General features: G+C 50.6%; 1 protein-coding gene across 3 annotated transcripts in view; it reads left to right on the forward strand.

Annotated features, from left to right (window-relative positions):
• ZXDA (zinc finger X-linked duplicated A) overlaps nt 1-15,211 on the forward strand; it is a 37,301-nt gene that overhangs the window by 2,682 nt on the left and 19,408 nt on the right. For 2 of the 3 annotated variants that reach the window (XR_003398419.1, XM_026848636.1), the window contains exons 2-3: nt 11,138-11,185; nt 14,179-15,082. Coding sequence is in view for 2 of the 3 variants with exons in the window: in XM_026848636.1 (XP_026704437.1) it covers nt 11,138-11,185; nt 14,179-15,082 (952 nt within the window). In the remaining variant the exon portion in view is untranslated. The remainder of the gene's footprint in view (nt 1-11,137; nt 11,186-14,178; nt 15,083-15,211) is intronic. The other variant, XM_026848637.1, reaches the window with a different exon arrangement.

Here is a 15,211-nt window from a genome sequence, read left to right on the forward strand (position 1 = left end):
CACAGGCAGTTTCTCACCCCTGTGCTTAGTGCACCTCCCTTCTGCTCTGCCCAAGGGCTGGGTGGGGGGCTCACACAGGAAGAAAAGAGCTCCAGCATCTGGGAGGTGCTTGAACAGATTAGATGGTATCGCGATGGTGCTGTTCCCGGAGAACTTTTCCTGGCACTTCAGATCCTCAGTACTGCGAACTGTGTTTCCCAGGTCCTTTCAATGGAGTGGATGTAGGTGCCATGGTGTTCCTCTAACTTTATTCTGGAAGAGATTTTGCTTCTGGTAGCACAGGAGAAGCTGGGCCAAGCATTTTTAGGTGTGCTTCAGCTTTCTGGACAATGCAGGAGTCATTTCAATCCTGCTCTGTCCCTGTGGGGTCTGATGTGCTGTGTCCTGCATCTCATGGGTCTGAGCCCCTTTGGCCACATCCTTGTTATGAATGTGGCTGTGCTGGTGTGATAACTAGACGGTGACTCTCTCTCGGACCAGGGATGGGTTTTCCTGCTCCCTGGTTGTCCAGCATCTTGCACAGCCCAGTTGGAACCAGGGTGATGGGTCTTGCTCATACACATGTGGTTTGCAACAGGGCCAGGAAGGAGTCCTGCTCCACTTTATTTATTAGTAGAGATGTAGAAGTCCACAGCACAGCTGTCAAGGAGTGATTCATTTCATTGGGCTGTCAGGAGTTGCATGCAATGAACAAATTCAGCTTTTCTGCAGAGCAAGGGAAATGGTAGCTCTGGGTCTGTAATGAAATGTTGACATCTTGTTGTGGCTGGGGGTAGCTGAGCCTGGGCATCTTTCTGCAGTTTAATGTCCCTCCTTGGGTGCTCAGAGGGGACTGAAAATACTGTGTCCTCTCCCAGGGTCCTCCTTGGGCCCAGCACACTTAGGAGAAGAAAGTCACACTGCTGGATGTGGCCCCATGCACGGGGACACCACAGACATGAGCTCAATAGGGTAGTGACGGTTTTCAAGGTTGTGCCTGTGTTTGAGGACAGGCTTTGAGCTCGTGGTGTTGCAATGCAAAGGTATTCCCCTGCCTATCTCTGCTGGATCATGATGGTGCAAGGGGACTATGCAGGCTTTCAACTGCCACGTGTCAGACAAGCCGCGACTCACAACACTGTCAGGAGCCATGTGCTGCCTTCAGTTCCTACCCATCCTTTACTCCACCAGCCGAGCAGGGAGCTGAGCTCAGGCCTCTGCCAGGATCCCACACTTACAACTGTGCAAACAGGCATGGAAATGGAGCAGGCTGATGTGATCTGCTGAGGACTCAGGGACTCAGTTCTTTCTTCCTCTTTCTGAGCTGCTTGGTCCATATAACGTGTTTCTGTAAGCAGTGTGAAGTCACGGATCTTCACTCATTCTTGGGTGGCTGGGATGTTCTGCCCTCTGGGATCCTCCTGGCTTTGCAGAAGCGTTCAATGATGTCCATGCATTCCACAGAACTGTGCAAAATTCATTTTCAAAAGGTGCCATCAGCCTGGGCAGGCTCAAGGGGTGTGCAAAAACAGATTGGCGATACAGACATGTCAAGTTAAACCCTGGACAAGGAGAAATGGGCTTATTTGATCCCCCTCAGCACAAGTCAAGATGGTGGGTTGGCAGCAAGTGGGGCTGAGCCCTGCATGGCCTCTGGCTAGAGGGATCTCAGGAGGGAGGGATCCTTTCAGGCTGTTTTGCTTTGGGATCAGCTGAAGCCTGATGCTTTCAAGGCCAGCCCACAGATTTGCAAGTCTGATGGGCTTTCTGTCTGGCAGGTGTCAGCACAGCCACGAGAAATGAAGTCACCAGAAAGGACTAATTTGTCCCTCTACTCCTGCAGGACAAGCCTCAGGGAGAGTCCCCAGGCAGGACGCCCGCGTGCCGCAGCCCTGTGTCAGGGTGGTGGTCTCACTGCAGATCAGATCCTACTGTGGGAGCAGGTCCAAAGTCAGCGGGGAGCTTGCTACTGCTCAGCAGGCTTTGGACAAAACCGGTGTTACCGGTGAGCCAAAGACCGGGAAATTTGGGGGATCTCAGCCACAGCATTTGTTATTTTATTTTTCTTAATCCCCCGAACCCACAGACTTCCCTGTCTGTGTGCGTGTGTGCACGCAAGTGCTGCTGGAAGCAGACAAGGTGTAGGATGAAATGGCTTGGCCGAACTTTGAGCTTGCTGGAGCACAATGGCTTTGTCTGGGTGGTACAAAGGCTGATTGTTCTGCTTGGGGGAAGTTTGGCTCAGCAAGGTGGGGAGCAAGAGAAAGGAACAGTGCCGAGAAAGAAAGAGATCGCAGGTGTGCTGTTCCTTGTCCTCCTGTGCAGCCCTCACTGGAACCTGTTTTCCACTTGCTGACACGGAGTAGGTTGCAAATTAGCTAGAAAAGCATGTTGTGGGGAACACTGAAAACGCAGGTATGTATGGGAGGAAATGAGCAGGGGACTCCGACTCCATAATAAATGCAACGGATTTCCCTTTATCGCTCTTCCTGAACGGTGTGTGGGAAGCAAACACAGTCATCTGAAATTACTCACGAAGGTCTAGGGTAATGCATTTCTGGCCGGTGCATCATCAACTGTGAATTTTCCCCTCTCAAACCTGTTTGGTCAGCTACCTACGCTATTTTGTTCTCATTCCCTGGTCCAGTGAGTTCTTTTATCTAACCCATCCACTGCAAATAATCACACTTACGAGCGTCTTGTTAGCTGAGCCCCTTGATTAGAATATTTGCTTTTCTTGTGCTCCATTGGTGAATTACATGAGTCACAGGGTACAGTTGGTGTTTGGGGATTGGATAACTAATGTTTATAATTCAGATGTTCTCAGAACTTGAGCTAGCACGAAAACTCTCAAAAAACCCCCATGGGCTGTTTACCACATCAAAGAGGTTCAGCCCCTTCCAAGCTCAGATTGAAACTCAAACAAAGAATCTTTCATTAAGTTTAGAAATGCTTGGAGAATTCTTTGAAAATTATTATTTTAAAATATTTTTTTTTAGTGTGATGGGGACCTTCAACTTTCCACTAAGGACAGGATTTGCAAGTATTAAAATGCATTTAATGACCTTGCTCTTTGTAGTATTTCCAGTACAAGCAGGAGAAGAGAATGGCAAGAAATTGGTCCCAGTATAGCTCGTCTGAAAATGCAGGTACTTATCCCTTGCAGGAGAAAAGAATAATATCCATCTGTTATCACATCTGTCACATCAAAGGCAATTTGTTTCATGAATCTGAACCCAACCTGGTGAGGGCAGAGATACCTGGGTACCTACTCACCAGCCAATACAGCCCATCATTTTAATGCTGCCTATAGAACATTACCATTTTCCATTTTCCTGCTACTCAAGGACAGTTTAGGGAGCTGAACCCACGGATAGCTGAATATATTAAAATGAAAATCTTTCTTGCAATGAACAGGTTTGATGGTGTTCTCTAAAATGTGGAAATAACCCAACTTTGTTAAATTGAATGGAAAAATTAGGGCATCTCCCCTTCCTAACTGATCATTCAAAATGCTGTTCTTTTAGAACATAGCGTTTCATTCTGAGCACTTTTCAATATTTGGTGGTTTTGTGGTTCTGTGTCATGCTTTTGGGAGAACTCAAAATCATCAGCTTGGCTGACTGTTTGACATCACCTTTGGGACACAGCCCTCGCATTTCTTAGGGGCTCGCAAACCCCAGGCTGCAAAATGCTCTGGCTAGAGCTTCTTCAAGGCTCAGTGCCTTCTCCACGGGAACTATCAACTGCCTGTGCCATAATCAGTCTCCTTTAACTAACAGCAATTGGCCCTTCATTTATATACTGGCTAAATGTGGAAAGAAGCGGTTTAAGCTGAAAGGGTGGATCTTGAGGAAACTCTTTGAGGCTTCCTGCTCTCAGGCTAACAGAATGGCCCTCCTAGCAGCAAAGATGCCAGGAAATACACAGGGTAGCATGCATGGCAGGAGGGGCTGCAGCAGACGGACCTGCTTCAGCATCCCCCTTGGTCCCTCATTCTCGCAGTATCTTCTTGGCCTTGTACTGTGCTAGGTGCTGTGCAAGCTTGGAGGAAAGAAGTTGGCCCAAAGACCTATTCCTTCAAAGACAATGTTTTCACCTGCCTTAGGGTTTGTTTTGTTTTGTTTTGCCAACTGCTTTGGTAGAGGAAGTTGAAGGCCACAAGGATGGTGGGATTTGCTGTCCACACACGAAACCTGACCTTGCTTTTCCCAGACGTGCACGGGGTACTGGGTCTGCCTTGCGCATTGTACTGGAAGGAACAGGCTTTTTGGCCTGTTTTATCGCTTGCTGAATGCCAGGAGGACTTCACAAGCCCCAGCAAGCAGAGGATGACTCACTCTGCCTTTGTCAGACCCTGCCCTGGGAATGTGCTGCTTTTCTTTTCTTCTGATCGGAGGAGACAAGGTGATGAGTGTGAGCTTTTAGATGGTTTGACTGAGGTGGAACAAATCCCACCCATAACCCAGCTGGGGAAGCTCCCTGTGAGCTGTAACAGCCTCTCCCATGTCACACTTGTTTCAGGACCCATGGCACAGAGGTGTAACCAGAGGGGAGCTGGAAGGCTCAAAGACAAGCCCGGAGCCCTGTGGCCATCCAGTAGCGAGAAACAGGTGGATAAATTTGTCCAGGTCATCCTGGGGAGTGGTGACACCTGAGAGCCACCCTCTTCTCAGATTCATGGGGGAGGGTGTGCTGGAGCTGAGGCTTGAAACCAAGAAGTGGAGCAGCAGGTGGACCTACTTCTAGATGATGGTACCAGCAGGAGCTGCACAGCTATCCAAATTCAACTTTTGATAGCATGCATGCATAAACTGGGGGAATGCTTGAGTTCCTGCATGTTTTGTCTGGGGCTGAAGTAACTCCAAGCCTCCTGATCTTCCAGGAGTTGAAATAACATTAGATCATTTCATCTTTCCAGAAAAAAACCCCATCCAAATGGCTGGACCATCTCACACCAAAAGTCTACCCAGCTCAGCCTCCTGCCTCCAATAGTGGGTGCCCACTTAGCCTGACAGAAAACCTCCAGTTGGCTTTGATGGGCTTGACCCCAGAAACAGAAAGTTTTGTATGAATGCATGATTCCCTTAAGACCTCATGTACCTCCCCTCCCACACTTTAAGAGAGCTGCCCTCCTTCCGGGGCAGAGCAGGGAGCAACGCGCAAGGAGACATGGCTGTCCCTGTTTCCCCACCTGCCTTTGGGCTCCATCCCGTGCTGAGGTTGCACTTGGTAGTTCTGCAAAAGGGGAAACTAGTGTGGAGCTACTCTAATGTCAACATGGGACCCCCCACCCTCATCTAGACCTGCCTAAAGGCCAGGTGGGCTGAATGGCCACTGTGTTCAGTAAGGCCTAAAGATGGGGCAGCTGGGCTAGAGTTTCCTCCAAGCTCAGTGTCTACCCTGGTAGCTATTTTTCAGGCCATTTATAGCTTTATTTTTTGAAAGGTTTCTTCTTGCTCTCTTAAAGTCCAGTGGAACCTGGCTACTCCAAACTGCTCCTCTTCCAGGCACTTGACCTTGGAATTGGATGAAGGTGTTTTTCCTGGTTTCTTTGGCCTTTGGGATTGCTGACTGTAGTGGCATGATTTCTGTGACAAATAACCAAGGTAGATTGCCTCTGAGTGAGTCTTTATCAGTTGTCGGAGGAAAGGAATAGCAAACAGAGTCAGCAAGTCTGCTGGAAATGTCGCTGCCTACTGGCTCAGCCGGAGGCCAGCCAATCTCCCAGCTGCCCACATCTGCCTTGATGGTGACTCTTGGCCTCAAGGAAATTCCTTGTTTCTGAGAGGTGATAATTACCTTGGGTAGTTCAAACACGAGGGCAGAAAAGAGTACCAGAATAACCCTCCAGAGCAGTGTGGCTCAGATCCTGGGTCATCTCCTGGCAGAAACCTGGAGAAAGGGTGTATCTTTGTCCTGCTCCAGGAGCTGCTCTTGTAGGTGGAAAGGTGTGACAGCTTCAGGATGGAAAGCTAGTGGGATAGAGTCTTCTCCACAGACTCTGGAGAGAGCTTGCACAGAGACTTCACCTTAGATGCTCACTTTCCAGGTGGCCAAAGCTAGTGAAAATGAATCTTGCCCCACTGCGTGTAATGCAGACACAGCTGAGTATTTTGAGGGCAGCACTAGTTTTCTGGAGTTGTTCCTAGCCTCTTTGAAATAGAGCAAGCAGAGGAGTCCATCCAGGGCTTTCTGCAGCCCAGCACCCACCTACATAAGCACAGAGTCTGGCTCTGTTGCCTGCAACGGTGCTTTGTTATTAACAGTGGCTAAACATTTGGCCCTGTGTGTACTTGAAAGGAAGAGTCCTGGGGGTTTCCTCTAATCCCGTTTTGCAGAGAGTTCCAGAAGACTTGAGGAACAAACAGAAAATAATGTCGATCGAGGTCAATATCAAAACCAAATGATCAGAGAAACAAATATTTACTCAGGTCAATATTTAACTAGGAGACAATAAATGCTGATATTGAACCAAATCTGTATATAAATACAGTCTATTTATAATGTGTGCCTTTAAAGGGGTACTGCCAGGTACTTGCCATGGGTTTTGATTGATGATTATCCTTCCCATTGTTTGCTGATTCCCTTGGAGGCTGGAGTTTCATGCAGGTGCATGTATGAGAAAAAGGCTGTACTGCATAATCCCAGGGCCTGGGCAACTGGCACAACCGTTGTCCCCCACATGCCTGTGCTCAGGAAGGGTCCCTTGTCCCGAGGAGGGGTCCCCCCTTGCACCTGGAGCATGTGCCCTGCCATTTCCCCATCCCTTGAACCCCTACATCACAGGGTTGTGCTGCTGGCTGACCTGCATGGGTGAAGCTGGCATTTTGCTTGCACCCCCCTCCCAAAAACTCTTCGCATCAGTGACCAGCACAGCGCGGCGGCAGGGGCTGGCTGTGAGCAAGAGCTGGGAAGGGGGGAAGAGGGCTTGATGCCTCCCAGCGTTGCAGAGCAGGATGGGGGGTGTGCGGCCAGGCCAGGACTAGCACAGGGCTCGAAGCTGCCAAGTACTGAAGAAACTCCTCCCCACTGCCACCCCCCCAGGCCTTTCCCCCTCAGCCGCTCCCTCTGCCAATTTTACAGGCTCAATGCCTGTTTAGCAAACATTGATTTCTCTCCTTGTTCTCTGCTGCTGCCCGTGTGGTGACAACATCTGATGTTTCTATGGCAGTTTGTTATTTATCAACTTCAGATTAGAAAGAGTTTAATCATGGGAAAGACATGTCCCGCCTCCTGCTTTGACAGCCTGCAGTGCCTAGCGCTGTTCTAACGATGCTCGTGGTTAATCGCTGGCAAAATGGCATGGTTGGCTCAAGCGCTGTTTTTTTCTGTGTCCTCCCAAGAAATGTTTGTCTTGGACGCTGCATGTATTGATCGATGTCCTGATAATGCCTCACCCTGCTTTTGACAATATCTGAACGAGGGATAGAGGTCTCCAAGGCAGGAGGTTCCTCCAGGATTTGTGAAATTTGGCAGATGGTAGAGGGGGAAGACTCATGTCAGCACCTATTAGCCACAGGAGAATCCACTCTGGGGGAAGCAGGGCTTCATTGTCTGCCTTCTTCATCGAGTAACTGGCTTGAAGGGCTGGGCTTTTACTGATTTCACAATGCTGGGTGCTTCACAACATACAGCTCTTTCAGAGGCTGTTGAGGTTATCTTGCCCTCCAGGGAATTTTGGTCTCCAGGTCCCAGGTTTGCATGTGCCAGTGCTGAGTGTAACACGGTCCTGCTGGTCCAGTGACACAAACTGGTGTCCAATGGCTTTGCCTGGAGTGGACAGAGTGCTTGGTTTAACCCTTTTCGTCTTTGGCTTTTTTTGGCTTTCTTTTCACCGGCATGTTCAAAAGACCCTCCTCTGCGGTCAGAAATAGATACTATGACTTTGAGGGGAAAATATCACAGGAGTTCAGTGCTTTTATTGTATCAAGGGCTATACTTATTGGCTTTCCTTTCCTGACTAGACCAAAGATTCCAGTTTGAACACCTCTAAACTCACAGAAGTTTTGCTAACGTCTGCTTTGCCTGTATTTCCCCTTTGCCCACTTTTTGCCTGAGCCACTGACCTATGATGGCTGATGGAGCCCTTGTCAATGCAGCCGGTGGAGTCCGGGGCATGCCCACCTCCAGACCTTGTCTCTCATCCTCATCTCCGGTGATTGCACTCATGGCATTGCTAGTGACTATAGGGGAAACTAAACCACTGAACCCACTGAAGACCTAGGGGCTCTTCAGCTCGAAGGCCCTGGAGGCTTTGTCCATCAAGTCATGGTGTGTATCTCTCTTGCAGTATTGAGATGAACTGAGCTCCCAGGCTATGTGATACATCCAGTCCTTCTCAAAAAAGCAAGAAAATGGTTAATTCCCTGCCTGTGGCTGGCAGACAGGGAGGAAGGTATGGGCTGTTTGTTCCAGTTCATTACTGTCTCATGTGAGCCCACCAAAGTGTCCTCAGCTGCCCCAGGCAGGGCTGCAGCCTGCTGCCAGGTCTCACTTGGGACTGGCCGAGGAGTCTGCACAGACCCAGTGTCTATGGAGCTTCCTCCTGGTGGGGCCTGCTTTGAGCACAATTGCTCCCTTTGCATTTGTGCTGCTTACCATGGCAGGTCTTAAATGCAGATGGCTGGCAGAGCAGAGGGTTTTGTTGGTCTCCTGGTGTGGTTGACCCCAAAATCAGGGATCTAGAAGCTGGACCACCACTTGCAGGCTCAAGCACTACCTGTGAGGGAGCCTGAAGTATGCAGGTGCTTCTGAAGCTGTTTCTTCCAGTTGATGGGGGTGATGGGATGCAGCTTTCAACCCCAAAACCCTTGTAGCTCTGACCTGGATATTTAATGTTTAAGCATCTCCTCATGCTTTCAGGCATGAAGACCATACGGAGACCAGTGGATGTCCAGGGATGGTAGCTCTCAGCATCCCCAGCCTGTCTGGCACTTGTTCTCTCAAGGTCATGTAGCTCTCTGTTCTATTGTGGCCTTGCAAGGAATATCCTGCATTTAAATGCAACTCCCCGAATTGAGTTGAACACCCCCAAAATGGGAAAATGGAGTCCATTGAGTTGGTTTTGCTGTTTTTCTGTGAGAGGGAAGAAAGCCTGGGTTGGTTTCTAGCCCTTGCTGATCTGACTGACCAGCCTGACAATGCGTGCATGACCCCAAACTGGGAGGCTGAGAAAAGGCTTTACCACAATCTTGTTGAACTGGAGAAGTGGTAGAGGTTAGGGTGAAACCTTGTAGTTGTGGAGAAGAAAATGGGCACACTGGAAGCAAGCAGGCAGCAGCAGCTTCATGAGAAGGATGCGGAATGAGAAGGGGTCACAGTCCGGTGCTGAACCAACAGAGGGCAGATAAATACTGTTCTGGGTTTTGCAGGTAACCTTTCGCCTTTACTTGGTGATGGAGGACTGTGGCCTATTTTGAGCACTGACCTTGGAGAAAGGATCTGGGTGACAGATCTGAGAATAGCCCTCAATGCTCTGTGGAAAGCTGGGGGGAATCGAGGCAGAAGAAGAGGTATGCAGGACATTTGCAAGCATGCTGTAGTGCATACAGGGAATGATAAAGGAGATTTTAAGTTCTGGCAAAGTCTTTCAACCTTGGAGATTGCTAAGAACAGGAATGGGCTAGTTGAAGCCAAACTGCAGAGAAGATCCCTGAGGACCCTGCTGCTGGGGTACCTGCTCCTGGGTGGAATTCCCCCAAGTCCTCTGTCTGTAGGAGCCTGGCAGTAGTGTGACGTTGAGATCTTTACCTCTGAGGGGCTGAATCTAGCTTGTGGTGCTGCCACACTTCTGCCAGGAAGCACGATCTTCTGAGCCCATGTGGTATGGCTGAGGCTCTTCCTGGGGAAAGATTCTCATATCCTTGCAGATGCCATGGCCCATGGCACGGGGAGATTGTTAAAGGAGCAGAGGAGAGGAGTTGTGTCTGAGGCCCTGGGCATGCAGCTGAGTATGGTGTGTCCTGTCTGTCACAGCACCTCATGGTGGGTGCCCATTCCAGGTGGAGGGTTCTGGGTCTGCAGCAAAAAACCCCTCATGGATGACTTGAGTGAGTGAGTGTTGCAGGCTCAGCACCTTGATGCCTGCTTTGGTGATTTCCAGCCAGTTCCCAGGACACAGCATGAATGTTTCTGCCTACCCTAAGGTAGAGCAGATTGGTAGATGGGAGCTCCATGGAAACTGGGAGAAGTTACTGGTTTGACAGGGCTGGAAATCTCTGACAGTCTTTGCACCATGCCTCAAAGCCTCCTCTGGAAATCTTTGTATTTCTCAGCTATCGTTTCTTTCCCAGTGAGAAGCCCAGAGTTCACCAAACCTTGCAGCCAGGACGAGCAGCTGCCCAGATTCCCCAAGTGGCCGTCCTCCTTGGGCAAACTCCAAATGCTGTGGCAGATCCTGCTCTGCCCCTTGGTGAGGGCTGAGAGATAAAACCAGAGACTGGCTCTGTGGGCCGGGAACTGAGTCCCTGCTCATCCCCGCAGCAGGCTGCTCTGTCCCTCCTCCCACCCCCCTCCGGGACAAGTGATGTTAAACAGGAAAGAAAGATTAAAAAAAAAAAAATCCCTGTTAGTGAACAGACAGAAGGTGATGTCAAGGCACAGCCGGTTCTGCTCCCACCTCTGAGCAAGAGGAAAACGGAGGTCATCCCTGCACAGGCTGGGCAGACCGAGCCCTTGCCTGCTCTTCCTGCGGCCTCCGAGCCCCCGTCTCTGTTTCTGCATGTGAAGCCTGAGTCTGGGAGCCGCCGGGAGGTGCCATGGCCCCGGCGCGGGCGCTGAGGGACCTGCCAGGCTGGGGCAGCCAGGGCACATGCCCAGGGCAAAGATGGCTGCTGGCCTTCCCCTCACTGCTGGGCCTGCAGGGCGTGACACAGCGCAGAGGGGGCTCTGGCTTTGTGTTGTCTCCCATCAACCTCTGGCTGGCAACCGCTGGCTGCTTCCATGTCGGGGGTGTCGGGCAGGAGGAGGTGCTGGTGATGGCGGTGGGGACCTGCTCGATGACAGGGCGAGCAGCTGGAGGCCGTGGGGGCTGTGAGGGGCTAGGGGGGAAAGGGGTGAGGCTCTCCATGGCCCGGGGTGGGTGGGGAGGCCTGCGAGGTCGTGTCTGGGCTCCGGGAGAGGTCGCCTCACTAACCCAGCCCTGTCTGCCCCACAGCTGCACCCTATGAGGATGGAACAGCGGATGCCGCCGCTCATTCTCGAGGTGAACCGCTTTCCTTATTCCTCCCTCTGCATGCTTCTGCCCCCATTGGTGACAGGTACTGCTAACGCCCCTAAAAGATAGAGCTGGGACTTCCCCCTACACACCCAGCCCCAGTGCAGGCCACCCACATCCACTGCCGAGGACATGGCAGCGCCTCCGCTCCCTTCTTCTGCCCCCGGTCACCATCCATGGTGTGTTCCTCCCACTCGTGGTGTCTCCATCTGTGTAAACCCCCTGGGTGCCTGTGTAGCTATGTCCTTCGTGGCTTGTGTGTCCCCACAGACTGTGAAAGGAGCTGTGAGTGACAGCCAGATAGAGACACCTGCATTCAGGACACTTGAGTTGGATCCCACTCAGACACATCAGCACTTAGTCATCCCAGTTGTGCTGACTGTAGGCTGAGGTTTTGGATAGAACATTAGTTGGCAGGTGCCTATGGAAATGGTGTGGTATTAGGTGTCAGCACCCAGCACGAGCAGTGCTGGATCAGACTAGGGTGGCTAGGCATTTCTGGGCTACAAACAAAGAGTGAGCCCCTTTCTCCCTCTTTGGAGGATGCTGGGGCCCTCAGGGTCACGTTGGACCTATGTCACAATCAGCAGCAATGTAGCAGTCTGGATTCCAGTGGAGTGGGGCACACACCACTGGGGCTGCAGCTGAGGACAGGGCTGGTATCCTCTCCTGTCCAGTGAAAGCCCATTTCTTTTAACACCCCCTTTCCCCAGGACCCTGGGAATGCTCAGGATGAGAAGTGGGTTTATCAGGCTTTAATGGACAGGAAGAAGACTTTTTTGCAGATAGAGGCGGTTATAAGAGAAAAGGAGGCTGGGAGGCACCAAACAGCAGGCCAGGCAGCAGACAAGGGGAGTCTGCCTGAGAATGCAGGTTTTAGATCTGAAATTAGGGCCCTCCATACCTTTCTACATTTAATATACCTGCCTAGTCACCTGCCATATAAGGACCTACTGGCGTTGTGGAAGGGGAGACCTTCCATTGGGAACTGAAGGTGAGAACATTAAATGCCAGAGATAAGGGAAAGTATAGAAGTAAAAGGCATCCAACGCCTTCCCCCTGCCCCCACTTCTGGCAAGTGGGTCATTTCATTGCTCAGGTATGTCCGGCATTCATAGCCTCCGGTAGTGCCTAGAGCAAGCTGACTCCCAAGGGTAACTACGATATGCCAGTGTGGGTGCACAGGGCAAGAGCAGGCAGGGTTCAGCACCAAAGCATTGGCATCATTCTTCCTTGGGCAGGAGCCAAGCTGGACACTGCAGGGGGGAGCAGAGAGGAAATCAGGGTTTCGGATTGAGTTGGGGGTCTCTGGTTCTCTCCTTGCTCCCCACTGATGCCTTAGCTTTAAGGTATGCCTAAGCAAGGGTTTCCTCACTGGAGCATGGAGTGGTGGGGTGTTGCTGGAGGCAGCATAGCCTTGAGCAGAGGTGGTTAGGTGAGGACATGACATAAAGTGAGCTTGTAGTGCCAACATGTAACTTCCTTTAATGAGAGCAGGGACTTTTCAGGGCCTGCGCATTCGGTGAAGACAGACATTTACATCACAGTGTGTACACACGCTAGTGCCTTGAGCACATCCTAAAAAATGCAGTCCCAGTGCAGTGTAGCTCTTCCAAGTCCAGTTGCTCTGAGCTTCTACCTGTGTAGAAGAGAGTGTATCTGTGGCACGTACCTGTATTTGGGTGGAAGCCAGCTTACCCATGTGTTGCCAGTATGGCTTGCAGAGGTGCAAAGGCTCTTTGAGTTAGCTGGAAGCACAAAGTGATATGTTTCACTGGAAAGGGCGAGGAAATCTCTTGGGTCCCGTCCAGCTTTGTTAAGAGCAATGAAGTTGTAGCAGGGATGACTTTGGCCCATTGCACTCCAGTGACATAGTTCAGAGCTGTAAAACTCTCGGCTCAAGCGTGCAGGGTGTGGGCTGAGATCAGCTTGCTCTTCTGAAGTGCGCTGTAGGCACTGCCAGGGAAACTTGGTGGTTTTGCCAGCTCCTCTACATATGAATGAGTCTACGAGGGCTTTGCAATGAGCTTGACACATGGATAACCACATAATTAAAGACTGTAGCTTTATAGAAGAGCATTAGGGCTGGTATCTTTAACCACAAAGAGCAGAACTTGAGTCATCAAATGCCAGGGGATGAATTTCCTAGTGGATTGCTCCATCAGGTTGCTGAATTATTGGGCCTGGATCCAGTGTGATGCTGCATCAGACATGAACCAGGAGAGGAAGAAACCTGGCAAGTCATGATTGTCTGAGCTAGAGGTCCTGTTAGGTTGGAGAACCCAGACTTGTAAGAACAGCTCAACAAAACTAGAGCTAAACCAAAGGTTAGGTGAGGGCTGAGTCACTTTACCAAGACAAGACATTAATAGTATGCCTGGCAGTTTCCAGTTTAGGCTCACAGTCCACTGAATTGGTGGCAACATCACTTAGATTTCTAGGGCTATAACCCAAATTATTCTCAATTAATTGAAGATATTGTCCTAGAATATTCTCAGTTAGTTATTCCTAGAATAAAATGCAATGCATCTTAGGCCATTGAGTTTAGAGACCAGAGTCAGCATGTCTAAGGTGGGCTGCAAATCCAACATGCCCAAAGGCATGAGGCTGAGTGGAGCAGAGTTTCTGATTTTATCCCATTTCTAGTGTTAAATTTTCTTGTTTGTGTGACCAAAGCTTTGTACCTGAAGCTTGGCTCTTCATTATCAGGCTATATTCCTCTCATAACTGCATCCTCTGCCTAGCTTACCCTTTGTTATCAGTGCAGATAGGTAGGAGGGAAGTGGGACAGAGGACAGTGATTCACTCCTGGAGAGTCTGGCTGAGTCAGAGACTGAAGCTAAATCACCACAGCCTGTCATGACTCCTGGGCTGTTCTTGCTGTTCTCTCCATTTCCTGCTAGCTTAAGTACTTGTTGAACCTTGGACTCCCACCTCCAGTGAGTCAAGGTCACTCTTCACTTGTCTATTTTTTGCCATAGGCGCGGTCCGAAATGGATAAGTACCTTTCAAATGAGGTGCCACCCATCCCAATGATACCAGACAAGAAGTACCGCCGGGAGAGTGCCTCAGTTGTGGATGAGTTCTTCTCCACAGAAAAGCCCACCTCTACACCGTACAGCGTGAACATCAATGTGATTCTGCCAGACACCACACACCTGCGCACTGGACTTTACCGGCCACCCAAACCCATGACACCATTCCCACAGATCAAAACAGAGCCTGGCACCAGCTTCTCCCAGCCCTGCTCTTCTGCCTCCGGCTCCACACAGACCCTGCCTGACTTCACCAGTGTCTTCAGCATGCCCCAGTCAGTGGCAGTGAACAACATCTTCATCAAGCAGGAGATGCCCTCTGAGATCCCCTTATCCACCAATCCACAGCAATCCCAGCTTTACCAGATGCCTCTGGGCAATGGAAGTGCTGACATTACCACTCTGACATCCTCCTCCAACAGCACCACAGCCATCAACAGTCTCAGTGGTGTTACCATGTCCACAGGTAACACCATGTCCAGTGTGCTCCACAGACCTGTCCAGCCAGGAGGGCCAGTTAAGCAGTACCCACATGTCTCCCAGGGACAGGGAAACTTCAGCATCTCAGGGCAGTTCTACCATGCTCCAGGGGTGAACCTGCCCCCTTCACCCCCCAACTCACAGCCTGGCAGCCCAGAAAATCAACCAGAGCTCATCAATACCATCTCTCCCCCACCATCCTATGAAGCCACTTTTGGACTGAAGATGGTCCAGTCATCCCAGGTCCCCCCAGTCCCCAATGGCCTTGGGACCCTCTCCCAAGGGCACATTGTCATGCAGCCCCCCAAATACAACAGACGCAACAACCCTGAGCTGGAGAAAAGGAGAATCCATCACTGCGATTACCCAGGTATGCTCACGGTTGATGTACTGGTTTGGCCTTGCTGGGGGTGTGTGTGTGTTTCTTCATGACACACTGAGGCTGGGGGCTGCCTTGGGCCTCTGCAAGAGTTTAATCTGAAATAACTTTATCTGCATA

This window comes from Athene cunicularia, assembly GCF_003259725.1.
Source record: "Athene cunicularia isolate RWA chromosome 4 unlocalized genomic scaffold, athCun1 chr4_part3, whole genome shotgun sequence".
NCBI lineage: Eukaryota > Metazoa > Chordata > Aves > Strigiformes > Strigidae > Athene > Athene cunicularia.